Raw genomic sequence first — 25,542 nt, forward strand, 5'->3', positions numbered from 1 at the left:
CTTATCAGCTAATATTCAATATCGGATAAATGAAATATTCTCTTCATTTGAGAAGACCCCTAATACTCACAGTGCATTTTCTTACATAATTAAGTCTCAGATCATCCCTGTTCAATCATATACAGACATTTACACCATATCAAAAACCTACAGACAAAAAATGCATTACATGCATTACATGTTTTTTTGTTGTTGTTTGTTTCAAACAATTTCTTGAATGTGTAAAATAACACCAATATTCCACATGACATATGATGAAACAAAGCATGCTCAGCACATGCATTTAAAGCGTAGACTGTGAGTCTGTTGATACTGAAACCTCCATCGGTAATATCTCCAATGGGCGTACATTCTTGGTGCCGAAGTGTGGAAACACTGTTTCAGTGAATTTGTGTGTGAAGGTGTGTATGTGTGTGTTCGTATCAAGATCATAGAATGACAGTTTTCCTTTGTCAAAGTCTAGATGAACTCTGATCCTCTGGAGCTTCTCCACTGACAGAACTTCATGTGGGGATGGTTGAGAAGCTGCCATGTACTTTCCATCATACAGATATATTTCCCAATAAGCTGATGGTAATTGTCGTTTCTAACCTTAAAGTCCCAGCTGTGAGTTCCAGAGTTAAATCCCTCAGATCCCAGGACAATAGGAATGGTATCAAACCTCTCTGGGTTTTCAGGAAGCTTCTGTCTCTCTCCACATCTCACGCTGGTCAGATCTTCAGACAGAATGAGTTTTGGATGAGCAGAGTTTGGATCCAGAATCACAGGAGTGTAGGAGACCACATCCTTCATCTTGGTCCAGATGTTGAAGGTCAGGTTGCCCAGGTGTTTGGCCTGGTCTATCAGAGCTCCTGAGACCAGCTGTGGATCCTCCAGCAGGGGGTGCTGCCGGACTCGTTCCACTGCAGCCTTGTAGTTCTGCAGGAATGCGATGTCTTCAGCTCTCAGTTCTTCCTCTGTGGCTCTGATTGTGTCTGAAAGAGCTGCTGTCTCTCTGCTCAGAGCCTCTATCTTCTCCTTCATCATCTGACTCTTCTGCTCCTCTTCCTCCCTCAGAGCAGAGATCCTGGCCTCCTCTTCCTCTTCTAGAAACTGGTGGAGCTTCTTGAACTGCTTCCTAATCTGCCTCTCTGTCTGCTGGGCCTGGACCTTAATGTGTTTTGCTGTTTGATCACAATTTCCTTCAACTTGTTCAAAGACCTTCAGTTTCTCCTTCAAGGGCTTCAGGGATTTCTGGAGCTCCTCTTTGTGATCCTCTACAGCTTCATCGATGGGTCTGAATCTGTGGTTGTTGTGTATTTTTGAATCTCTGCAGACGACACAAACCGGCTGCTGATGGTCCAGACAGAAGAGTCTGAGTTTCTCAGAGTGCAGACTGCAGAGAGGCTCTGAAGCTTTCTGGACTCTCTCCAGTAAGAAGGTCTCACACAGGTTCTTTATCACCAAACTAACTGGCGGTTCGCTCTTCGATGATCTTCTCTTACAAATTGGACACTCCTGTATTTGTTTTTCAGTCCACCAGTTCTTCAGACAGACTTTGCAGAAGCTGTGGCTACACGACAGGACGACAGGATCCTTGAAGATGTCGTGGCAGACAGAACAGCAGAGATCCTCCTCTGATCGGGAAGCCATTTGGTCTCAGAGTGAAAGTGAAAGTAGACACACAGTTGATCTGTTAAGAATGTTTTAAGTCTTATTTTCACTCCTCTAAACTTCTTCTCTCGCACTCTCTCTGTCTCTCTGTCTCTCTCTCTCTCTCTTTATATGTGGAATCAGCAGCAGATTGAAGTCCCAGTATTCCAGTACTCCAGTAATCCCAGTCTTACTTGTGTTCTCAGTGTGTCGTCCGTTCTCTGACTTCTCTCCGTGGAATTTGATGTGATGAAAAAGTGCAACAGTGTCATGTGATGTGCATCATGTGATGTCCAAAGCAGTGGGTGTGTCTAGTGCGTGAACACACCTTTAGAGATAGCCTAACTTCTTATTGAGTTGCCGCCATGCAGCAACCACCGGGTCTGAATAGTGAAGCCAGACACAGTAAACATTGTAAACATAAGTTTAAGGTCTCAATCTGTAGTTTAACATCTTCTTCAATCCAGCATGGTGTTTATTTAGTACTTTATGGTCCAGTTAGAGTCAAACAGACCAGAAAGCAGGGGATGCTTTAGGGCGGGGCTACCTTGTGATTGACACGTTGAGAGCATTATTATGCTTGGTGAGACATTGAAGCTCTAGAATCAGCCAGGCATCCATGTGGTCTGCAGTTCCTCCCACTTTTGGCGTCTGGCTTTGATTGACCCCAGGTGTCCTTCCTGCCTCTGTTTAGAATGATCTATTTGACCTTGTCTCTAAGTCCCTGTTGGTCCTGCCTGGCTCTGTACGGCTCTGCCTTAAATCACATTATTCCTCTTTTAGACCTGCCTGCATCTGTGGAGTCCAGTTGGTCCTGCTAGCTTTGTTTAACCTCTATATGCTGCCTGGCTATGTTTGACGCTACCCTGCTTGGCTCTGTTTGGCCTAGTTTGGCCCCGCTCAGCTCTGCGGTCTACATTCTTCTGAGCTTCACACTAAAAATCTGCATAGTGAGGAGGAGGAGGAGGAGGAGGAGGAGGAGGAATCCCTGGCGTTCCTATTGGCCGAGGAGTTTTTCAGGCTCACTCTGGTTGGCTGGCAGAGTGTGAGCAGGGAATCCCACAGGGCTCTCTCAGGTCTTTGTTTCAGATTAAAAGCACAAACAGTCCAGCTAGGCCTCTGCACCAGGTAGTCCTTCAGCCTGCTGGAGACCTGGTAGTCCTTCAGCCTGCTGGAGACCTGGACTGGTCTGCTGCAGAAAGCCAACAGTGCAGCTACTGTTTATAAGAACACAAATAATCTCCCTGCTTACTGTCCATCTACACCTTTTACATAAGAGGAAAAAGCGTGTTGAATTCACTGCTCCACACAGTAAAAAAGAGGTGAGCGAGGGAAGCTGCTGTTTCACTGTGAGGCGGAAAGTGTTGGGAGACAAACCTGCTGTGTTCATGTTACAGAGGGTGGAGAAGGAGAGCAACGGGACGAATCAGGACTGGGGGAGGAAAAGGCAGGAGTCCACAGCTGAGGAGGAGAAAGGTGAGGAAAAAATGTGGAACCAAGTAAAGAAGTAAAGAGGTGAGCTGATGTTTTTTTTCTCCGCAGGAATGAGATGAACGTCTAGACGGTTAAATTGCAAGTGGGCTGTGGGGAGCTGGCGGAGCAGAGCGGCAGCAGGAGCGATTGTGGGCGTGGAGAGAGAGGAAGTGTGGTCGACAGGAGAGGAATTTAAGCCCCATTGTTCTGGAAGAGCGGAGACAGAGAGAGGCGAGGAGTTGACGGCTGGACGACATGGACGTGAGCTCGGCGCTGGAGAAGGTAGGGACAGAAACATTTACATACAGACTTCCTGATTGAGGAGCGAGGAGGTCAAGGGTCAGAAGGTCAGCTCGTCTGAGTGACGCGACATCAATTTTCAATTGGTCAACCTTGCGGGTCACATAGATTTGTGTCATGTTTTGAGCTCGGAGTTATTATTCCAAAATGTTGGTTTTTTGATGCATCTTCTAGGCTTGGATATATTATAAGAACCAAAAAGTTTTTGGCTTCGTATTTTGCTTTCGCGTTTTGCACAGTCAACTGTATTACGTTACATTATGTTACATTACGTTACATCACGTAACGTTGCAGCTTTTTCTGGGTTTTTGTTTTACAATTTTAAGCAGTTATCCCGCCTACTACCCTCTGATTGGTCCTTTTGTCTTTCTAATTGGGGCATCAATTAGTTCAACACCAGACCAGTTTGGAATCACTGAGAAAATCTGTACTTTAGTCAGCAAATCAGAGGTCTTAACCAGGTTGCATTAATGTTTTTTTCATAATATCAAACCACATTATTGCTGTTTATTTTTCCCCCCACACTAATAACCGTTCAATATACTTTAATTCAACAGCAAAAGTTTCTCCTCTCCATTGAAAGCAACTTCAAAGAAACAGAAACATTCATACCCATCTTGACCCAAAGAACTCAGAAATAAGGGAATTCACTTTCACGTCTCAGCGGAACAGTTTTTCCAAAAATATTTTGCTGTGCACAAAAAAAAAACAATAAAGAAACAAAAATATCTATTTAATAAATTAATTGGTCTGAAGAAAAGTAATGTATTACTGACGGAAAAAGGTACAACAGGTACAAAAAAGTAAATCTGAGCGATGGAGTGTTGGAGTGGTTAGTGGACCACGACACAAAAAGTTGACCTCTTGCTCACATGCTAAACTTGGCTTGGATTAAACTTTTGGGCTTGAACGAACCCAGAACAGCTGGAGATTTCCTACAATCCACGATCACAAGCACCTGATCCCCCATGCTGGCTCGGTTCTGGCGACCGTAATTCATCCCCGTTGTCCGTCCAGAGGTCACATCAGTCCGAGGCAGATAACCTGATGGATCAGTATCACCTGTCGGGGGTTTGTTCCCCCCCACCCCTTATTTATACACAGGAGCTGGAAAAACTGCCATCACCAGGATGGAAATAACCCCCAACACGCATGCACACACACACACACACACACACACACACACACACACACACACATGCGTACACACACAATGGGTGTCAAGATTGTTGGGAGGCATCTTTGTAACCGAAATACAGAACAAATACTCTCAGAATAGGTAAAAATCAAGAGACAGAAACTAACGATTCATCTGCCGGTTACTTCCTTGATTAATCCATGGATCATTTTGTCTCTCAAGTGCCAGAAGTCAGTATAAACAATGTCTGCACGTTTCCTGGGAGCAGAAGGATAATTATTATTATTATCAAAAATAGATGTACTATTATGACTAATATTTTATGTATTTATTTATTTAACAGGGACTATGCACAAAGATTTACACGTGATAATGATTCTTTATAAATGGCAACATATTTGCGGCATGTTTCCTAATTTTGTTTTAAATGGAGAGCAACAGGAAATATCCAGGATGCCAATGTGACAAAGTTCTGGAATTAAACTTGCCACCTCTCTGACCTCCAGCTTCTTATCTCGCAGCGTTTCCTGCAGTTTAATCGTCACGTAGCCCAGATGTTTAGAATTTCTCAGCGAGGCTCGCCCGGGTCTGATCCACCTACGACATACCCGCCTTATCTGACTCCCTAAATATAGAACTGCCACTCGTTTCCTTCTTTCTGAGAGAAAGAATGAAAACATTCTAGTTTGGCTCATACGTATCATTTGGGCCTGACGCCAGTATTCAGAGCAGCTAATCGTTCTGTACTTGTGGTCAAGAGTTCTCCATCAGACCAGGTGAAGGTTGATGATCGCATGAGAACGAAGGAGCTGCTGAACTCAAAATCATCATTCAGTCGCTCAGATTTCCATCACAAATGTCACAGAACAGTTATGTTGCTGTTATTTGTGCCTCCTGGTGGTGTCAGCTCAGTGACATAATAACAAACACTGTCACTATTCCTCAGGGATGTAACAAAGTCTTGTTCTTCTTCAGCTGTTTCTGTTGCAGCCGTCATCGCTGCAACCTTTTCAACACGGGCCGATCAACGGCCTGTTCACGCCTCTAAATACACTCGTCTGTCCTCTAATGACTGCCGCGACTCCAACAAAGGGAAATCTCAAAGGAATATTTCCACATTCTTGAAAACAGGCTCATGTTTAGAGGCAGCTAACTTAGCTTAGCACAAAGACTGGAAACGGGGGGGAAACTGTTAGCTTGGCACTGTAACAAAATCATCCTTTCAGCACCTCTTAGCCTTGTTTGTTTAGTCTGTACAAAAAGTAATGAGAAAGATACGATAATTCAACTTTTTTTTCTTCTCCCCAAGACAATTTTATTACACATACAAACAATCCTTTGGTCGACATGTTAGACAGCAGTGTTCTTCCAGCTTTGTGGATGGCTCAGACACATCCGCTCAACTCCACGTGTCCACGCCCTTTATTATGCATAACGAAGAGCATTAGTTAAAATGGGTTAGTATTATTTGGGGAAATTAGTTATATTTGCACCAGGTTGTAAACATGTTTATTTCTGCTGTAAAGTTGGGCATTTTAACAAGAAGATCTGTGGGTCGTTGACTCACTTCTGTAGTCAGCCTCGAGTGGCCATTTGAGGAACTGCAGTTTTGCCACTTCATTTTTCCGCCTCGGAGGTTGTTGCTCGGTTTCAACACGACAGTGCCCGGGTTCGTAAAGAAATGGTTTTCCGGGTTCAAACATCTCAAAAGAGTTGAGGCTGTTAAAGCAGCAGCTTATTTTGTACATCGTTGTCTTTGGAAGAGCCTCTCCGTCTATATTTAGAGTATATTACGTGTATTAATGTGTCCCTGTGGAGAGATGGGCTCGCTAATACCTGGTGACAGGCTGACAGGTTGAGCTGCAGCTGCAGGTTGTTTTAGCAGAACAGTCCTCACATTTCCTGCCAGAGACTTGAAGCAACAGTCACTCATCCATATGTACACACACACACACACACACACACACACACACACACACACACACACACACACACAATCAAGCAACGTCCACTCGCTGATGAAGACCGAGAGATGTGGTCAAAAGCTCAGGAGAATGAGCTTTTACTGTCAGTGGAATAACATTTTTGAGAATGTTGGTTAAAGGCCAACCACTAGTGACAATCTGATCACAAGACATTGTTTATTACTCTGTTGTGACACATATTAAAATAGTATACGTTGAGGAAGAGGATTGTGGGAATGTTCTTTTCTTTTTGTGAATGAAAGGGGGAAAAATAAATGAAGCAGTGAGGATAGGATAGGAGGAGAAACAAAGAAGAGGAGTGAATAATACACAGCAAGTCGGTTCAAAGAGACAAAAGAGGATATATGATTTATATGTAGCTGAGGAGGAGGAGCAGGAGGAGGAAAATACAGGGACTAATATGTACTGAGATGATGATGATGTCACTGGGTGGATCAATGAGATCATCTGTCCTGTGTGTGTGTGTGTGTGTGTGCGGGGGAAAGAACCAGAAAAAGTGCTACAAGATTATTTTGTCAAACTAGTACAAAGTGAAGAATGAGAAATCAGAAATCTTTAACACTCACTGTGTCTCATTGCTATGTTTTTATCTCCTCTCAGATGTCTGTGAAGCCCGGTGCAGGAGGTGCAGGAGGTGCAGCGGTGTGTCACATATGTGAGGAGAGCTGCTCCGGATTTCAGCCACATTCTTGGAGGTAAGACACTGTTTTTTAAAATTGTATTTAAGACCTTGTTGTTTGAACCCTCAACCCGACGTCACCCAGCACAAATTTGCATCTTTGACTTTGTGCGCATTAGCTTGACGTTTTGTGTGACCACAACTTCAGAGGAGCGGGTGGATTCAATGGAACATACCCTCATGAAACCATCATGATGGCACAAAAAGCTTCCCAATTACCAGAAAACTGCTAAATCTGGCAGCACAGGCTTTAATTCTTCCACATTGTCTAAAGCAGAGGTCTTCAATGTTTTTCAGTGTTGTAGCTTATAGTGCCAGGTATAAAAGGACTTTAAAAGTATGTATGTTTATTATGCTAAGCCATTAAATTTTATATGGTTGACATATTCATATATTTACAGAGCATATTTTAATTCTATATTGGCATTTCTACATCACAATTTCACCTCATTACATTGAATAAATCGGAAGATTTATACTTGCTTATTATAGGTTGTATTCATGTTAATGTGTATTTTTGGACATAATTACATTTTTGAAGAAATACATTTTGGGATCCAATAATTTCGGGTGCCCCCTGCAGTAACTCTTCGGACCCCCTTGGGGTCACGGTCCCCCTGTTGAAGATCTCTGGTCTAAAGGCTCCAGTGACACATCTTCTTCTTGACCTTCCCGTGCAGGAAAGCCTGCATCACCTGCGGCTGCAGCGTCGTCGACCACGCTCCCGGAGGCAACGTCGAAGATGACCAGCGAATGGGACGCCTGCTCGCAGACTCGCCCTGCTCCCATTTGACAGCGAAGGTCAAAGGAGGCGGCGGCCTGCGCACGTACAAGAGGAACCGCATGATCGTGACCAATCCGGTAGTGTCACGTAAAGACCCGACCTTCAACACCACGACGTATGAGTGGGCGCCAGCCGCCCTCAACCAGACGCTGGTGAGGATCAGTAGTTTGCAAAATTAGTTGTGGACAGACAGACGGACTTACACAGAGGTGTGCACACACACACGGCTGAACGCTAGTTACAACCCAAATCATAGATTTTACTTTCTGTGTTAGTTTGATGTGTTTGTGTTTTTAAACGTGACTATGTTGAACATTTGATAGACACTTTATGAAACGAATAATCATAAGTAATATGTTTAAAAAAGGGAGGATCATGCTCAAAGAGAATGTGAGCGTTTATCTCACAGTGCACGCCTAAAATATGACGCATTGTGAAGGACGTGCAACAGCCTTAGTTCACTTTAGTCCGGTTTAGTTCCTGCAGCCTCCCTCATGTCGAACAGTCCAGACCATCTGGTTTCCATTAAAAGCAAGCATGTTTCAGGTTTTTACGACCTCTAATTATGAGGATGACGGTGATTATGGAGCGTTGCGGTGTGGTGGTGGACGTTACCGCGGCTGAGCTTGTAGAGACAAATCCAAGATCCAAGTGGGGCCGCTCTCCAGATCTCCTCTCACGTAGAGTCTCCTGGTGCACCATTAGTCACCATGTTGCTCTGGTGCAGACGGAGCACAGATGTGTCACGGACAGCAGCTGCACGGAGCGGTGACGGGGTAGGCACGGACGTCATCGGGCCGTGTTCGCGAGACCAGTGTTCTCTGATTTATTCACCTCAGTGACAAGCTCAGAAAAAAACTATCATCGCACTTTATAAAGGAGCACGATAAACACATGTAAATTAATTTAAAATGTGTTTTAAAATCAGTTCAAACTGTCAAGCTAGGCTCACAGACTTTCTCATTTCACAGCTGAATGGTTCATGAAGAAATGACAGAAACCAACAGTAACAGAATCTTGATTCGTGTTTGATGAGTTTGACAGTTTGCAAGCTTCTCACTGCTCATGTCGGAGAATTCTCAGCTCTGAAGCACAAAATTGAGGAAGAGGCACCAGATTTTTTTCCCCCAACACATTATCTGTCTCACATTCTACTGTCAGGATTAGAGTTCAGTTTGGGGGGAGGGGGGGGATTCATTTTTATTACAGTTACAACTTTAAAGACTGTGGAGACATTCATTTAATAAATGGTAGCATAAATGTTAACACATTACAAAAGTCTTGACTTACTATTAACACATAGCAAAAATAAATGCGTCAGCACTGAAGTCTGCTTTTTCTTTAATTTGTGAGTTGGAACTGGTGAGGTCGAGGCTCGCTGCGTGTTCCCATTTTATTCTATTCTTTTAAAATGTGTGTTTATTTGTCGAAATTGGGGGTTCCGGTTCTAATTCTCATAAGAATCTGCAGCTTGATGAATGCAACTCAGTGAGTTACAAGTTCACTAAGACAGTTCAACATGATTAATGCTGTGAAAACATCAAATTGCTGTCAAAGAAGTAAATCCTTATCCCCCATCAGGCCTTGCAGTACATGGAGCTCATCCCGGAGAGTCAGCGTCCCATCTCGGGGACACGCGGAGCGTCGGAGCGACGCAGGCAGCTCTTCGGTCAGCTCCCCGCCCACGATCAGGACCCCATGAGGTGCCAGTGCCTGGCCAGCGAGGAGGAGGTACGGTGCTCAGAGAGGACCAAAATGCTATTCATTCAGTTTTAAACTGATCTCTTACTTCCTTTATATGTCCTCCTGCAGATTTCCTCCATGCTGCTGTTTGTGAAGAGCTACAAACAGGAGGTGCTGGGAGTCGGGGAGGTGGCCTTACCTGGCGAGGGCGGCGCTCTGACAGAAGCAGCCACTCAGAGGATGGCGAAGGAGGTCAAGGACCGCAGCAACAGTGACAAGAAGGAGGGTCTGGAGCACCAGGACCACGACTCCACCAACAGCAGCGCCGTCTCCGACACCGGCTCCACCAACGGAACAGGTGACGCCACCAAGACCGGATATGTGAGTAAATAAGACGTCTCTGAACTTTATAAATCCTGGTTATGTTTTGCTCTGGAAAAAAAACCCAGACAGACTCCATTCTGGTTCAGTTATTTTGGAGGATGAACTCTCTCATAGCAGAGAGACAAAGTCCCGCCCCTTCTGCAAAAATGTGTACGGCAATCGATGAGTCAAATAATTGTTTGATATAATGTTTGTCAATTTTAAAGATAAGTCAAAAGTTAGAGTCAAATTGAGGGGATGCTTTAGGGGCGGGGGTACCTTGTGTTTGACAGGTCGCTATTCAGCTTTCATCCCCTGGTTTCACTTTTGGTTACAAAAAATCAAGATGGTTTAAATCCTACATACTGGTCCTTTTAAGTACAATCTTAATTTCAGAAGTACCTAGCTTTTAAATAAATGTAGTGAGGTGAAAATTACTCTTTGTGAGATGTCGTAGAAAGTAAAGGAGCTGAAAATGGGAATGGGCTACTGACGTTATGATGATGTTTGGTTTTTCTGGTGCTGAGGCTTCACAACATGTATGAAGCAGTGATGCTGGTTATTCCAGCCGTGATGGCTGAAACGTTGGTGTCTCCTCTCACTTTCACGTTCTGTCCTCCTAGCGATGCACCGGTTGCCACGGTGAGGTTGCCAAGGAGAGTCCAGCCGTTTACGCTGAGCGTGCAGGTTATCGTGGCGCCCTGTGGCATCCCACCTGCTTCCAATGTTCAGAGTGTGGCCAGGGATTGGTGGACCTGGTCTACTTCTGGTCCAATCAGAAGCTGTTCTGCGGACGACACTACTGTCAGACGGTCTGGCCGCGATGCTCGGGCTGCGATGAGGTGAGACCTTTTTTGTTGTCTGTTTTCCCCTCAAACATTATTAGAACTTCAAGTATGCAAACATAAGTGGCACGTTACAGCGATAATCTCTTTAAACTTAAAACTGCATCAAAGAAGCATCGGTCAGCAGTCACATACCAAACAGAAGGGAAACTGAAATAAGTCAAATAAACATCAAGCAATCTTCTTCTTCTCTATAATGTCAGTTATAAGAAATAGTGACAAAGCTTTGGTTGTGTTGTCAGAGATTTATTCTTATCAAAGAAGAATTATCCAAGAATAATGAGTACATACATTTTTAGGTGGCGTGAACCATCTTTCATAACTTCATCAAAAATCACGTTTTATTTGCTCGGTTCAGAGGAATTGTCAAACTTGGGGGAAAATAGCCCTCAAAGGTATAAACAAACTTAGATTAATAAAATAAATGTTCCGTTGTTTCAATTTGCTCTTCACAGAATGAGCGATGGTTACTGAATTAGAGTTAAAGGATGATCTTTGGTGCAATTGGAAACGTAAAGTTAATAAATGTGGTTCTTAATGTCTCCCCTCTGCTTTGCCTCCTTCCTCAGCTGATCTTCAGTCCGTCTATTCACACGGCGAAAGATGGACGGACATGGCATCGCCAGCATTATTGCTGCTGGAAATGCGGCCAAAGCCTGGATTCACCCTGCCGGCACTGAGGTGCTTGCACAACGCAGGGTTCAACACAATGTGGTGGTTTTTAAGAAGTTTTAGAACAAGACAACAAAACAGTAAATCTAACTCGCGTAAAATAAAAGAAATAAGTAAAGGATAAATAATACCTACAAGTAGAGCTTAAAGTCTTTAAATGTGATGTTTATTTGACGTTAAGTATTTAGCCTATTGTATCCCTCGAGTCCAGTTGATGTACGGCTGTTTAAAATACTTAAAACATATCACAGGCACTGAAGTACTCAAAGACTTGCTCAGTTGAGCCTACTGGTGTTTCGAGTACTTAAGGAAATGTTTAGTTGACGTAAAAGTGTTTAAAGTGCTTAAAGAAACATGTGGTGGATTTATTGGCACTCGGAGTCCTGACGGAGACTGGAGCCAGATGTTTCAGATACAAACAGCAGCTGACGGGAACGGAGCGCCAGACCTGAACGTTTAGAAAGCAAATGAGAAATAGAAAAAAAAATGATTATGAAACTGCAGACGTTCAAAGTTTTTTATTCCCCGTCCTGTTCGACACAGGATTTGAGCTTGAAAGTTCAATATTGACTTTCACGAAGAGCAACGGCCTCAACTCAATGCCGACTTGCTAACTTTGGATCGGATCGGGGGAAAAGTTTGAACACTGACAAATAATAAGCAAACATCTGCTGAGCAAACAATTACATTTGAATTATTTTGTCCTGTAACAAAGTGGGAAAATCCTACGTTGTGGCATTGAATTAATGTCATAATATCTACACAAATATTTGGAGCGCTTGTCATGCATTTGCATACACGCATAAATATAAATTCAACTTGACGACAACTAAACTGTAGGGATCACGAAAATATTTACGCTTATTTCAAAACCAAAAACCCTGATTTTATCCTTTCTGCTTCATGTTGTCATAGATTGTTTATTGAAGGGGCATGTGACATAGGATCTCTTTTTTTGTGTGTGTGTGCTGGTGCAGTGAGAATTTTTCAACATTATTCCAATAGAAATCAACTTATGTTTGAAGATTTAACTATTATGTTTTAATTAAGTTAGTACTGAGAACTGGAAAGGCAAATAACTAATTAGTGATCATAATATTCTGCTGGAGTGATTTTCTTCCACAAGAATATGTTTCTGCCTTTTTAATAACCATTGAAGCTGGATCGTGTGTTTGTCGTATAAATAGAAAGTATGGATTTTACGTTTTAATGTGTAATATGACGTGTTGTGTCACATAATTTTAGCATTTAAACCTCTTTCATGAACACGGATCCCTGCTGCTGCTGCTGAACGCTTCATTTCGTGTAAAGTTTTTGTATTTTACTGACACTTTATTTTTATAATAGAGAGTAAGAAGTAAGAAGTTCTGGCTGCAAAGTTAGTATTTTTTGTAATGTGCTAAAGTCAAGGTAGCCAGAAAGGAAATGAGCTTTTGTTGTTTCCGTGAAATTAAAGTCATCAACACAAGCAGCGAACATAACATCGGTTTATATGCTTTTTTAAAAATGTTCATCCTTCGATTAGGTTTTGACTCGATCGCTTCTTGTCAAAATGCAATTTTTTTTTAAAAACGAGGACAATATTTACTGAGCAATATTGTTTGATGTGATTGGCTTGAATACGTAGCATACAGACGATGTAGTGTACATACGATGTAGCATACAGACGATATAGCATACATACGATGTAGCATACAGACGATGTGGCATACATACAATGTAGCATACAGACGATGTAGCACACAGACGATGTAGCATACAGATGATGTGGCTTACAGACGATGTAGCATGCATACGATGTGCCATACAGACGATGTAGCATACATACGATGTGGATTACAGACGATGTAGCATACAAACAATGTAGCATACAGATGATATCCACATATTGAGCAACGAGAGCGATCGGTGCGTTGCAGTGTGACAAAACTTTCCGGTTTGATTTCGGAAAATCTTGGTTTGGATTTAAATACAGATTTTACAAATTTGACATGGTGGCCAAACAGTGGAATTGCAACGTCTGGGTCCATCACGATGCTGTTGGGACCAAAAAAGAAATGTTCCTATAGGCTTGCATTGCTTCGGGTACTAAAAGTTGTAATAAGCACAAGATAGCCGAAACTAGAGTTACTTTGAAAAACTGGAAGCGGAGGGCAGACTGCTAGCCTAGCCTCCCATCAGTCCACTATGTTATTGAACATGTTTGATATACGAACATGACAAGAAAATCATCTTTCTCAGTTTAAGACGATAAACAACTATTTCTAATAAATCTGCTTTGTGAAAGACATTGAGGTTTTCGGCAGACAATCGGGACCTTCATCAGCAACCGCTATGAAAAAACTGTCATTGTTCAGGATTCACAATAAGGAATTCCCACTTAAAATTTAAACTGATTGCTGTCGTCATGGACACGGACGGTTGTTCAGTGCTTCGACATTGATACAAACTCCTGAATTCCAACGTGAATAGTGAATGATATTAAGTCAGATTTCAGATCAGATCTTACATCAAAAGTGATGGTGTTAAAGAGATTTTTTCAGTGCGGATTGTGTTTTGAGTGCTGATTGATTTGAATTAAAGTCACTTTTGATGAACAGCCGGTCCTCTCTGTCATCTCTTTTGGAGAGAGTTTCTTCTGTAAATCACATCGCCGTGAACTGAGACTTCACAGTGAACTTATCAGGAAAAAAAACAATCTTTATTGTCATCAGTTAAGCTTTTGTAATAAATTATGACACAATTCTTTTTTATCAAAACAAGGAAGAAGAAGTACTATACTCTTAATTGAATACATAAGTTGAATTCATGATTGAACACAAACATTAAAAAAAGCATTTAATTAGCAGCTTTTTGCTATTTTTCTTATTGTGACAAAGATGCAACATTATAAAAATCCTCATCATCAATGTTCAGATAGCTTCAACTTAAGGTCACAGAGTAACCTTGAAACATTTAAGTTAATTCTGGAGTTACAATTCCAACCAAAGATTGAGATTAAAAAAAAACTAAATTCATGAATTCTAAATTTAAAACCTGTAGTTTTCATAATAAATATTTTTTTAAATCAGATCAGTTTGAGATGTTTCAACAGTCCATCATACATTCGTGTGCATGTGTGTGTGTGTGTGTGTGTTTTGACCTACTCCCAGCAGGAATGTCAAGTATTCCAGTGGTTTCCCGGCCTGCGTTCCTGTGCCGTTGCATCACCCAGCGGACTGTCTGACATCCGTCTCCTGAACCATGAAAACGAAAAAAGCCAGAAAAGGATATTTTTAGTCCCAAACTGAGACAATCTGTTTGGATTACAGAGTTTTATGGCCTTAAATAGAACCGTGCGTCATCGGAGTCGGTTTATAGAGGATTTTTGTGTTCAGCCGTTCCTGTGATTCGACTCGCAGATTATCCAAACAGACAAACACTAAGCTTCATAACTTTATCATATTTACATATTATTTTACAATGTATATGTATCATTGCTGATAAAGTAAGAGCTAAAAATAGAACAAGTGTTAGGTCCTCATCTGAGTAAAGTAGTACCTTAACCCTCGGGGCACTTTAAAAATGTACGCACACTCACTACCTTCGGGCCTGTTTGGGCCACGCCAATACAAGTGTCATAAAAAAGAAAAAAAAAAACTTTTTTTTTTCACTTTCACTGCATAAACCTTTTCAACAACTTCAGACCTAACCTTAGATATAAAGTTTGTTATTAGTTTTTAACTTTTTTTCTGTTTTTAAGCCTTTTTCTCACTCGAACATTGTGTACTTTTTATGCGAAAAACAGAAAATATACAATATTTTCCAAAAATGAGGTGCAAAGAGGATTATTTGAGATGAAGTTATTACAGCCTTGACTAGGTCAAAAATTGATAACATCATTGTTTTTGATGCATTATTATTTTTGGAGACATTAGAGTTTTTTCAAAAAACTTACACCTGTTACTTTCGGGCCCAAATGGGGTCCCTCTCATAAAAGTGTCATAAAAAATGAATGAATGAATTTTTTTTTTCACTTTCACTGCATCAACCTTTTCAACAACTTCAGACCTAACAATAGATATAAAGCTTATTATAATAATTATTATTATTTTATGTTTTAGGCCCTTTTTTCATACAAAAAATGTGTAATTTCAATGCAAAAAACACAAAATATGCAATATTTTCCAAAAATGAGGTGCAAAGAGGATTATTGGGGATTAAGTTATTACAGCCTTGACTAGGTCAAAAATTGATAACATCATTGTTTTTGATGCATTATTATTTTTGGAGACATTAGAGGTTTTTCCAAAAAACGTACACCTGTTACTTTCATCAAATCGCACCTTTCAGGTCACATGGAATAGCTCGATGTCCAAACCCTGTTCTCTGGACCCTAACCCTTACCCTCAAGGCTCAGTATTAGGACCGCTTCTGTTCTCACTATACACCAGATCACTAGGTTCTGTTATCACATCACATGGATTCTCCTACCATTGCTAGGCAGATGACACCCAGCTGTTCCTCTCTTTTCCCCCGTCCTCTGACACTCACATTGCAACTCGCATCTCGGACTGTCTGGCTGACATCTCTGTCTGGACAACTGCACATCACCTCAAGCTTAACCTGAATAAAACCGAACTCCTCTTCATCCCAGGGAAAGACTGCCCTCGCATGGACCTGTCGGTCACTGTCGAGGGCATCTCAGTATTACCTTCCTCAACTGCGAGGAACCTGGGTGTAATCCTAGATGACCAACTATCCTGCACCCCCAACATCACTGCTGTGGCCCGATCCTGCAGATTTGCCCTCTACAATATCCGCAGGATTCTGACCTTCCTCACAAAGGATGCAACACAACTCCTGGTCCAAGCACTGGTCATCTCCCGCCTTGACTACTGCAACTCTCTCCTGGCCGGACTCCCGACCTCTGCAACTAAACCATTGCAGCGTATCCAGAATGCTGCAGCACGCCTTATCTTCAATCTACCCAAATTCTCCCATGTGACCCCCCTCCTCCGTGACCTCCACTGGCTCCCTGTTGCAGCACGCATCCAATTCAAGACGATGGCACTTGGCCTTCAAGGCCATCAATTGAACGGCACCCATCTACCTCCAAACACGCTTTGGAGAAAAGCGCTATATAAATGAGGCCATTTACACTGGTCAAACCTCACGCCCTGAGGTGAGCACTTCGCTCCTCTACTTCAGCTGGCCGGCTGGTACCACCATCGCTGAAATCAAACAAATGTTGCTCAACAAAGTCCAGACTCTTCTCTGTTATGGTCCTCAGTGGTGACTATTTTTTAGCTCTTACTTTATCGGCAATGATACGTTGTGGTTTCTTTGTTTCTTTCTTTTGACAAATGTACTTATTGTAAGTCGCTTTGGACAAAAGCTAAATGACCTAAATGTAAATGTAAAACCACACAGCCAATACATTCCTTGGAGACGTTTCAGAAAAGTAGGCGTTAAACTGACAGAGATATTGATACTCAAAAATCAAAAGTACCCAAACGGTCCCCCAAAGTGCCCCGAGGGTTAAGAGCAACAGTGCTATGATCAGAGTGCTATAGGTAAGGTTTTTTTTGGGGGGGGGGGGGGGGGATGTTAGTGGGTCATGCTATGTAGAGTCGAGGTGAAGTCTGAACAGGTGAGTCTTGAGCCTTTTTCGGAAGATGGCAAATTACTCTGCTGTCCTGACATTGGTCAAAGTACAGATAATAATAATAATAATAATAATAATAATAATAATAATAATAATAATAATAATAATAATAATAATAATAATACATAGGCTTTTTTAGGTACCCAAAGACGCTTGATGCAGATATGTTTTAAAATGTAGGGAGTAAAAGTAAAAAGTTGTCAGAAAAATAAATATGCTACTCAAGTAAAGTACAATTTCAGTAAATCTGAATCTGTAAACAAGTCATTGGTAACTAAAGCTAAATGTAGTGCAACAGAAGGTGCAGTATTATATCTTGAGTAGCGGGGTAGAAGTACAAAGGAGCATAAAACAAAAGTAAAGTGGTAAAACTAATCTTAAAACTGAGTAAAAATGCACTGCAGGATGCGAACTGTCACCTAAATGCGAAGCTGCGTGGAGACCTGAGGAGGTGGCGCCCTCGTATGGAGGCGCTGCACATTTCACAGAGACGGCGCGACGTTGCTTGCTGTTTCCGACGGTCCCTGAACGCTTTTTGCTGCTCCTTTCCCTTTAAACTCAGATGAAAGGCTGTGGCGTAATCTGGGTGAAAGAGGAGGAGGAGGAGCGGACCGGATGAAAGACAGTTCGCCTTGACTGATCGAGGAGGACTCGGAACTCGGACAGGTACGGTGTCACTTCTCAACAGGTGATTATTATAAACATGTTATAATGATAATTCATGTGTCTGCGACTGCGTTAGTATTTTAATTATATTGATGTATGTTTTCGTGTGTTCAGCGATCCTATTTGAGATACGCTGTTTGAATATGCTCGAGTCGCAACCACGCGTGTCTCAAACATGTATTCGTATCTTTATTGCTCGTTCACAAGGCTGATCTATCCTCTCAAACAAACCGGGGGAACCGGGGGAGATCTGGTTAAAGGGTACTTCCGTTTCTACTTCCCGGAGCTTTTGACCTGGTCTTCAGCAGTGGAGTGTTGAAAGTGTTAGTTCAGTAGTAGTAGTAATATGTTCAGTCTTGATTTCAGGCAATTTGGCAGAACATTCCCTACCTCAACATCCACATTCCTGCATTATGTTTGTACATATTTATCCAACGTGTTAATATATACGTTTTTTTTTTTTAATCATGATATTGATGCAGTAATTTTACACACAGGCAAACTGATTACGTTTTTTTTTTATCAGTTTATACCTGAAAACCGACTATAAATCGTAAATGCTCTTATTGTGAAAGTGTGGACTGTAGCCGGATGGAAGCCTAGTTAAAGGGGTAGTCCAGTGATTTAGTGCCACACTTTCTTCATGTCTGTGAAAGACGGATTAATCGCCACAAGGTGAGATATCCTGACTTTTATTCTCCCAATGAGAGTTAAACAACAAACACTGATCCCTACTTCCCCCATAATGCAGCTTGATAGTAGCTTTGCCTGGTAAACACAGGCTTTCTGTTCTGTCATTTCATGTGCAAACACCAATCAAAGTCAAGGCAAAGATGTGAATAAACGCAAAATGACATAACCCAAACCCTGATCTGTTCCTAACTTTAACTAAGTAGTTTTGTTTAACTTACCACGTTTAAAAAGAGAGTGTGCGTCTGTGACGAGATGGTGGAGTGTAAACTTGGTGCCCGTGAAATCCTTCTTTAATAAATGCAACAGTAATTCTTTAAATATTTTTGAAATGTATTGTGAAATTTAACCTGTTAATGTAGAAGAAGTAATTTGTGAAAATTCATGATTAACAAAAAATTATAATGGATTAGCCATTTTAGAAGGAAACAAATGCACCATAATTGACTGGTGAGACTTTAAAATGTAAAATGTATTAAAGTTTTCCTTTTGCTTCCAGTCATTGTGCTTAGCTAGGCTTAAAACACTGATAATTCATCTTCTCATCTGACACAGAGTGTGTTTTTATATAATGTATATACAAACGTCTGTCCATGTGTTTTATTTTTGAAAGGCGTGTGCAGCGATGGATAGATGGATAATGATATCAGGAGGTGTTCTGGGTCTCCCTGTCATCGCCTTCATCGCCTCCTTCCTGTTCTGGCCTGGAGTCCTCCTTAAGGCCTACAACTGGTAATCACACACACACACACACACACACACACACACTGGTTGATTACCAGCTCTAAAAAGTACTTTTATTGTGAAGGAGCAGGGCTGTGTGTGACCTGGCCAAGTGGACTTTGTCTAAGCTGTAAAAGAAAAAAAAAAAGAAACCCAACATGAAGGTTATTGTTGCTCTCCACACTCAGACTGCTGAGTTCCTGTGATGTAATTGTGGTTTGTCAGCAGTTTTCTGACTGAAAATTGATTCGAGCCCACGTCAAGCTCTTGTCGTTTTCCATGCAATCTGTATTTGTCATCATAATAGTTGTAGTCCGTGAAAGGTCATGCGGTAGCGGAAGTATTGAGGCGACAACACATTAAAGTCGGTGACGCTGCTGTAATGCTCCTCAGGTTCTGGCGTCGCAGGCTGGGGCTGGTGGTCCGCTACGCTCACAGTGGAAGTTACCGCTTCTGCTATTGCAGCCGAGGGACGCCAGGGGGCGCCACGCCGTCGCTTCTGCTGCTGCACGGCTTCTCCGCCAACAAGGACATGTGGCTTCCTGTCGTCAAGGTAACGCACACATGCAGGGGGCACAGTTTATTCACAAATGTAAAAAGAAGAATATGGTTTATCGTCCTGTCACTCTTTAAGTCTTGGGTGTGTTTGTTTTCTCCTCCAGTATCTCCCCAGAAACCAGCATGTGGTGTGTGTGGACATGCCGGGACACGAGGGGACAAGTCGGACCGGCGCCGAGGACTACAGCATTCAGGGCCAGGTCGGCCGGATCCACGAGGTGTGTGTGTGTGTGTGTGTGTGTGTGTGTGTGTGTGTGTGTGTGTGTGTGTGTGTGTGTGTGTGTGTGTGTGTGTGTGTGTGTGTGTGTGTGTGTGTGTGTGTGTGTGTGTGTGTGTGTGTGTGTGTGTGTGTGTGTGTGTCACGCTGCATGTCAACATGTAATCCAAACATTCACTTCGTGGGTGTTACTTCAAATGAATCCCGTGCAGCAAATGCAAGAATTTGTTTTTACCCAGATCTCCCGGCGATCTTCTGCAATCCATGGGGCCCACAACTGGCGTTTCCTTTAACCCCGTCTCCCAGTCCTCAGGCTCATTCGGGAGAATAACGCTTTATTCGGCTGCTAAAGCAGATAATAAGAGAAATAAGAGCGATTCAAGTGTTCATCTGGGTTGATTAAAAAAATAAATAAAAAATCAGCTGATACACAGACATCTACATGACAGACCTGAGTAAGGGGTTTTCAGGGGTATCTGGGCCAAATGGCGTCACTTGTAAATGTAATTGAAATTCCACAGTTTTTCCACTTGTCACATTTACTCCCCCGGGGGGAAGTCGGTGCAAACTCCTGATCGGCAACGAAGACACACAGACATCTCAGCATCGCCCTGCTGACTGAGAGTTGTGTGCTTTTAGGGGAAGTTATGTGCTGGAACTGTTTGATGTTGTCGTTATGTGTGTTCAGTTTCCTCTCTTCTCGTAATCACAGTGAGGTTGCACTATATGCATATCTGGCAACCGTCGTTTACAAGCACACATCTCTCTCTCTCTCTCTCCGTCTCTCTCTGTCTCTCTCTCTCTCTCTATCTCTTTGTCTGTCTCTCTCTCCTTGCAGTTTGTGAAGACCATTGGTCTGGACAGAAGACGTTTCCACCTGGTCGGGGCATCGATGGGCGGGAACGTGGCCGGAGTTTATGCTGCCCGTTACCCAGCTCACCTGTCCAGCGTCACCTTGATCTGTCCGGCAGGTAAACTCAGCTCCCTTTTTGTGGTGATTCAGCGTTTCCTGTGCGATGAAGCAGAAATAACGGAGCCGCTGGTCTGTCCTCCAGGTCTGGTTTATCCGACAGAGTCTAAGTTCATCAGTAACCTGAGGGAGCTGGAGAAGACCCAGCTGGACGGCCCGATCCCTCTGATCCCCTCCACCCCTCTGGAGCTGGAGGAAATGTTGAAACTCTGCTGCCATACCCCCCCCAACCTCCCCCGACAGGTAAAGAGCGGCGCTACTGCTTTAAGATCTAGATATAGACATTTTTAAAGGGACAGTTCAGCACACAAATTTATATACATATTTGTATATATATAAATATATATATATATATATACAAAATAAAAAAAAATAAAAAAAAATATATATATATACAAAATAAAAAAATATATATAAAAGTGTGTGTGCATGTGCATGCGTGCGTGCGTGTGTGTGTGTGTGTGTTTGTGTTGCCAGGTCCTGCGGGGTCTCCTTGACAACAGGATCCCCAACAACAGTTTCTACAAAGAAGGTCAGTCTGATCATTTCATCACCAACACTTCCTCCTCCTCCTCTGCTTCATACATCACTCCTCAAAACAGCCCCAGATTAAAGAGCCAAATCCTTTTGATCACTAGACTTGTTTTAATTTGTCGTGATTGCAAACTAAACGCTCTTCCCATGTTCACCTGCTGTCTTGATGAATCAGTGTGATGTATACGTTTCCTCAGCTGTAAGTCAAAAACTTCACTTTATCCCACTAATCCTGTTTTAATTCACTTATTCATTCCACTTTTTTTATGTCTATTGTGCTACTTACAGTTGCTATTGAGATGAAATGTAACACTTCCTGCAGTGGTGTTTAAAATTGAAAGCCCTTCAGCAGCTCAGAGCTCATGTGAAGACTAGAGAGCACTTGTGTGGACGCTAATGGGGATACAAACAGTTTATGCATTAGAAAACATTTGTGTTGGTGCCGGCCACATTAGGAAAAAAAACTATTTTGTGCAATTTTATTTTCCAGGATTTTATTTTTTCTCTTTTTTTATGTCTTTAATAACTGTGTGTGTGTGTGTGTGTGTGTGTGTGTGTGTGCGCGTGTGTGTGTGGGGGGGGGGGGGTTCAGTGTTCATGGAGATCCTCAGGGAAGAGTCTCGTCACTCGCTGCAGGAGAACTTGCATCTGATCACATCCCCCGTTCAGGTCATCTGGGGGACGGAGGACCAGGTATGAAAGAGATCTATTTAGCATTAAGGAGACATAATGCTTTCCGAGTTCTTCGTCTTAATTTAGCGTGTTAGCATGCCCACGTTTGAGGTTGTAAGGTTGCAATGTCACTATTTTTTAAATATTTGGTCCATAAACCACATTTTGACCTGATTGTGGCTTCAAAATAGAAAATAAATGCATCCCCGAGGCTATTACAGCAGGGAAACATGGTAATCCATCAGGATGTATCCTCCTGGACCGAGGTGGGAAGTAACAAACTATTTACTTTAACCTACATGTTAAAACAAATATCTTTAGGGCCTACCCTGCTCCTCACATTTTCACAACAGGCTTGTTATTTAAGTTTTAATACATTTGAGAGGAATTATCGGTTATTTTTCTTATTAATATGATACAATGGGCTGCACGGTGGTGTAGTGGGTAGCACTGTCGCCTCACAGCGAGAGGGTCGCGGGTTCGATCCACAGCAGTGCCTGCAGGTCGCAACTGTTACAAGTCATGGCCCTCATCCACAAACAGGACGAGCCGCTAACAAACCTGTCTTCTCTCTCAGGTGGTGGACGTCTCAGGGGCGGCGGTGCTGCAGGCAGCGCTGCCAAACTGCCAGGTGGCGCTGTTGGACAACTGTGGTCACTCCGTGTCGTTAGAGCGTCCCAGGAAAGCCGCCAAGCTCATCGTGGACTTCCTGTCGGTGCAGGAAGTCAGCAGTGAAAACACTAAGAAATGTTCTTGAAGAAAAACCGAATGACCACATGGTGAATGATGAAGGCAAGGAGAATGAAGGCTATGATGAAGTGGTATTGACATTTGATAATGATGAAGATGATGATCTTGATGATGCTCTTTTAAAGTTTGATATAAGGGTTTTACTTTTGTTAAAAAAACAAATAAATGCACAAAAGTGGGGCAAGTCAAATCTCCCTGAAGTTGTCAGACACAGCATCGTGTAGGCGGCCGTCGTCTTTTAGATGTTAATGTTGAATGAAAACATTCCATGATGGCATTTTGCACATTTGTCTTTCATAAAAACTGTATTTCACTTTCTTGTTTCTGTGAACCGGCTGCATATTTAACGATTCAGTAATATAACAACACATGCACATAGAGGAGCTCCAGACTACAGAAATGAATCATGTGCAGGAAAATAAAATAAAAAAGTTGCATTGTTGAATGAAACAGATACACAGCTTTATCAAGAATGCACAGAACAGATCATTTACTCAAGATGTACTATTCCACAGCAGGAAACGGTCTGATGTTTAAATTATAATCATTATTTATGAGCAATAGAAAAGTAACTTGATCATTTCGCAAAAATTGTTTTTAATTGTCATTGATTGTTTTCAAATACTTGGGCTTAGTGTTATTAGGGCCCGAGCGCCGACAACGTCGGGCTGCGAAGCCCTATTGAAACCTTACGGATTTTTCTTCTTTTTATTTCGCAAGTTCGACGGCCTTTTTGGGGGCCTTAGCATCAAAATTAGCTTAAAAGAATTGGTGTGCACATGGGGACTGGCGAAAAATTTGATATTTTAAAGGTTTCATAGTCGGCCACAAAAAGGTGGCTCTCTAGCGCCACCTAACGCGTGTTAGGCCAGCCCCAGCACACCGTAACTCTAATTGACACAAAATTCGCCACACATGTGCAGGCAAGTGTGCTCTACAAAAAATCCTCTTGGAGTACTAAAGTCCGCCTACCGAAATTTTCCGCCATTTTGAATTTTGTGAAAAACACGTTTTTGCTAATTTATCCAAAACCGTAGATCCGATTCTCACCAAATGTGGTGTGCGTCATCATTAGACCACGGTGGGCAAATGCCATCAAAAGCTTTTTAAAATGTCGTTGCGTTCACAAGTTATAAGCCAATGAACATCAGAGGGGCGGGGCTCTAGCAATCAATAGATATAACTCCACAATATTTAACCCAATCGTCACGAAACTTGCAGGATATGTTGAGATAACTCCCTGGAACATATCCTGAAAGTTTTATTAAAATGGACCACTCGGGGGCGCTACAGTAAATCAGCCATTTTGGGCCATTTTTGGTCATTTTAGCCAATTGTAGGTTTTGTATTTTAACGAACTCCTCTTACAGCGTTGATCCTATTCATGCCAAACTCGCTGAGACTGTTCTAGAGGCCTCAACGATGCAAAATCATCGAAAGGTCTTACAAAAGTCTAAGGGCGTGGCCAGGACGGCGTCCTGAACTTGGACAAATTTCATGCTTCGACCACAAAAATCTAAACTGTTATAACTTCAATGTACATTGTCTGATATGATCAAAACTTCACATGTTTGTCGAGAGTACCACCCTGAACACATGAGCATTGCAATATTGACTCATATTCAGAGCGCCACCTACTGGCGATAGAAAGTGTTAAATATTATACTTCAGCGAACTCTTCCTAGCAGCTTTATCAGATTAACGTCAAACTTGGTCATCATGTACTCAAGACTTCAATGATGAAAAATCATCGAAAGGTCTTATATAAGTCAAAGGGCGTGGCCAGGGCTTGCGTTTTGGCCAGTGTACAGGAAGTTGTTGTAACTTCAGGATACAATGTCCAATCTGCTCAAAACTTGACATGTTTGATAAGAGTCTCACCCTGAACACGTATGCACTGTGATATTGACCTTAGGTCAGAGCGCCACCTGATGGTACCTGGAAATATCATGTTTTTACACTTTTACGGCTCCTTTTTGGATATTGAACACCTTTAACTTTCACGTACCTGCATGAAACTTTGTAGGTACATAGAACATGTAGAGATGTACAAAAAAGCATCTTGGACCCATGTCCTAAACCCAACAGTAAGTCAGCCATGTTGCATTTAATGTGAAATTTTAAGCGATTTTTCGCCTCTTTCATGCAGTATATTTTAACGAACTCCTCCTAAAGGGTTGTTCCGATTCCTGCCAAACTCGCTGAGACTGTACTAGAGGCTTCAACGATGCAAAATCATCGAAAGGTCTTACATAAGTCCAAGCGCGTGGCCAGGACAACGCCACAAACATGGACGAATTTCATGCTTCACAACACTCTAAGCTGTTATAACTTCAGTGTCCATTGTCCGATCCGGTTCAAAATTCTCACGTTCGATGAGAGTCCCACCCTGAACACGTCTGCACTGCAATATTGACTCATAATCAGAGCGCCACCTATTGGCGACATAAAATGTCATGTTTTTACACCCGTATAAGGTCCCAGTGTCGTGGAACTTTGCACCCCAGTCTAGCAGGACAACTTCAATCGTCTGATACGGTGATCGACGCCACGATTCAGGC

At 42.3% G+C, this 25,542-nt stretch overlaps 3 protein-coding genes across 8 annotated transcripts; 2 read left to right on the top strand and 1 right to left on the bottom strand.

Moving 5' to 3' along the window:
* Positions 1–326: 326 nt before the first annotated feature.
* LOC311025122 (E3 ubiquitin-protein ligase TRIM35-like) lies at positions 327–1,849 on the bottom strand. The gene has a single exon (XM_084027857.1). The coding sequence runs from the start codon at positions 1,630–1,632 to the stop codon at positions 460–462; it is 1,173 nt and encodes a 390-aa protein (XP_083883983.1). The 5' UTR covers positions 1,633–1,849; the 3' UTR covers positions 327–459.
* On the top strand, positions 1,635–17,782 carry lmcd1 (LIM and cysteine-rich domains 1). Of its 5 annotated transcripts, none has more exons than XM_084027873.1 (10): positions 2,935–2,954; positions 3,030–3,108; positions 3,175–3,387; positions 7,129–7,223; positions 7,888–8,143; positions 9,573–9,722; positions 9,804–10,055; positions 10,661–10,879; positions 11,452–11,563; positions 17,764–17,782. In XM_084027873.1, exons 3-9 carry the CDS (start codon positions 3,361–3,363, stop codon positions 11,560–11,562), a joined length of 1,110 nt encoding a protein of 369 aa, XP_083883999.1. In that variant the 5' UTR covers positions 2,935–2,954; positions 3,030–3,108; positions 3,175–3,360; the 3' UTR covers position 11,563; positions 17,764–17,782. The 5 variants fall into 5 exon arrangements, with proteins under 5 accessions (XP_083883996.1, XP_083883999.1, XP_083883997.1 ...); XM_084027871.1 differs by lacking the exon at positions 17,764–17,782 and adding an exon at positions 14,707–15,006; XM_084027872.1 differs by lacking the exon at positions 17,764–17,782 and adding an exon at positions 14,710–15,006.
* LOC311025181 (monoacylglycerol lipase abhd6-A-like) lies at positions 17,767–23,461 on the top strand. 2 transcript variants are annotated; one of them, XM_084027956.1, is made up of 9 exons: positions 17,767–17,867; positions 19,171–19,289; positions 19,674–19,833; positions 19,943–20,056; positions 20,894–21,026; positions 21,111–21,268; positions 21,503–21,557; positions 22,152–22,252; positions 22,809–23,461. In XM_084027956.1, exons 2-9 carry the CDS (start codon positions 19,183–19,185, stop codon positions 22,986–22,988), a joined length of 1,008 nt encoding a protein of 335 aa, XP_083884082.1. In that variant the 5' UTR covers positions 17,767–17,867; positions 19,171–19,182; the 3' UTR covers positions 22,989–23,461. The 2 variants fall into 2 exon arrangements, with proteins under 2 accessions (XP_083884082.1, XP_083884081.1); XM_084027955.1 differs by having other exon boundaries at positions 17,794–17,889.
* The last annotated feature ends 2,081 nt before the right edge of the window (positions 23,462–25,542 follow it).

Source organism: Eutrigla gurnardus, assembly GCF_963514095.1.
Source record: "Eutrigla gurnardus genome assembly, chromosome: 2".
NCBI lineage: Eukaryota > Metazoa > Chordata > Actinopteri > Perciformes > Triglidae > Eutrigla > Eutrigla gurnardus.

Coding starts and splice junctions, on each gene's coding strand:
- LOC311025122 (XM_084027857.1), bottom strand. CDS start 1,632: ATGGCTTCCCGATCAGAGGAGGATCTCTGCTGTTCTGTCTGCCACGAC.
- lmcd1 (XM_084027870.1), top strand. CDS start 3,361: ATGGACGTGAGCTCGGCGCTGGAGAAG. Junction 7,224..7,887: donor TTTCAGCCACATTCTTGGAG/GTAAGACACTGT, acceptor CTTCCCGTGCAG/GAAAGCCTGCATCACCTGCG. Junction 10,056..10,660: donor ACGCCACCAAGACCGGATAT/GTGAGTAAATAA, acceptor CTGTCCTCCTAG/CGATGCACCGGTTGCCACGG.
- LOC311025181 (XM_084027956.1), top strand. CDS start 19,183: ATGGATAGATGGATAATGATATCAGGAGGTGTTCTGGGTCTCCCTGTC. Junction 20,057..20,893: donor AGGTCGGCCGGATCCACGAG/GTGTGTGTGTGT, acceptor CTCTCCTTGCAG/TTTGTGAAGACCATTGGTCT. Junction 21,558..22,151: donor CAACAGTTTCTACAAAGAAG/GTCAGTCTGATC, acceptor GGGGGGGTTCAG/TGTTCATGGAGATCCTCAGG.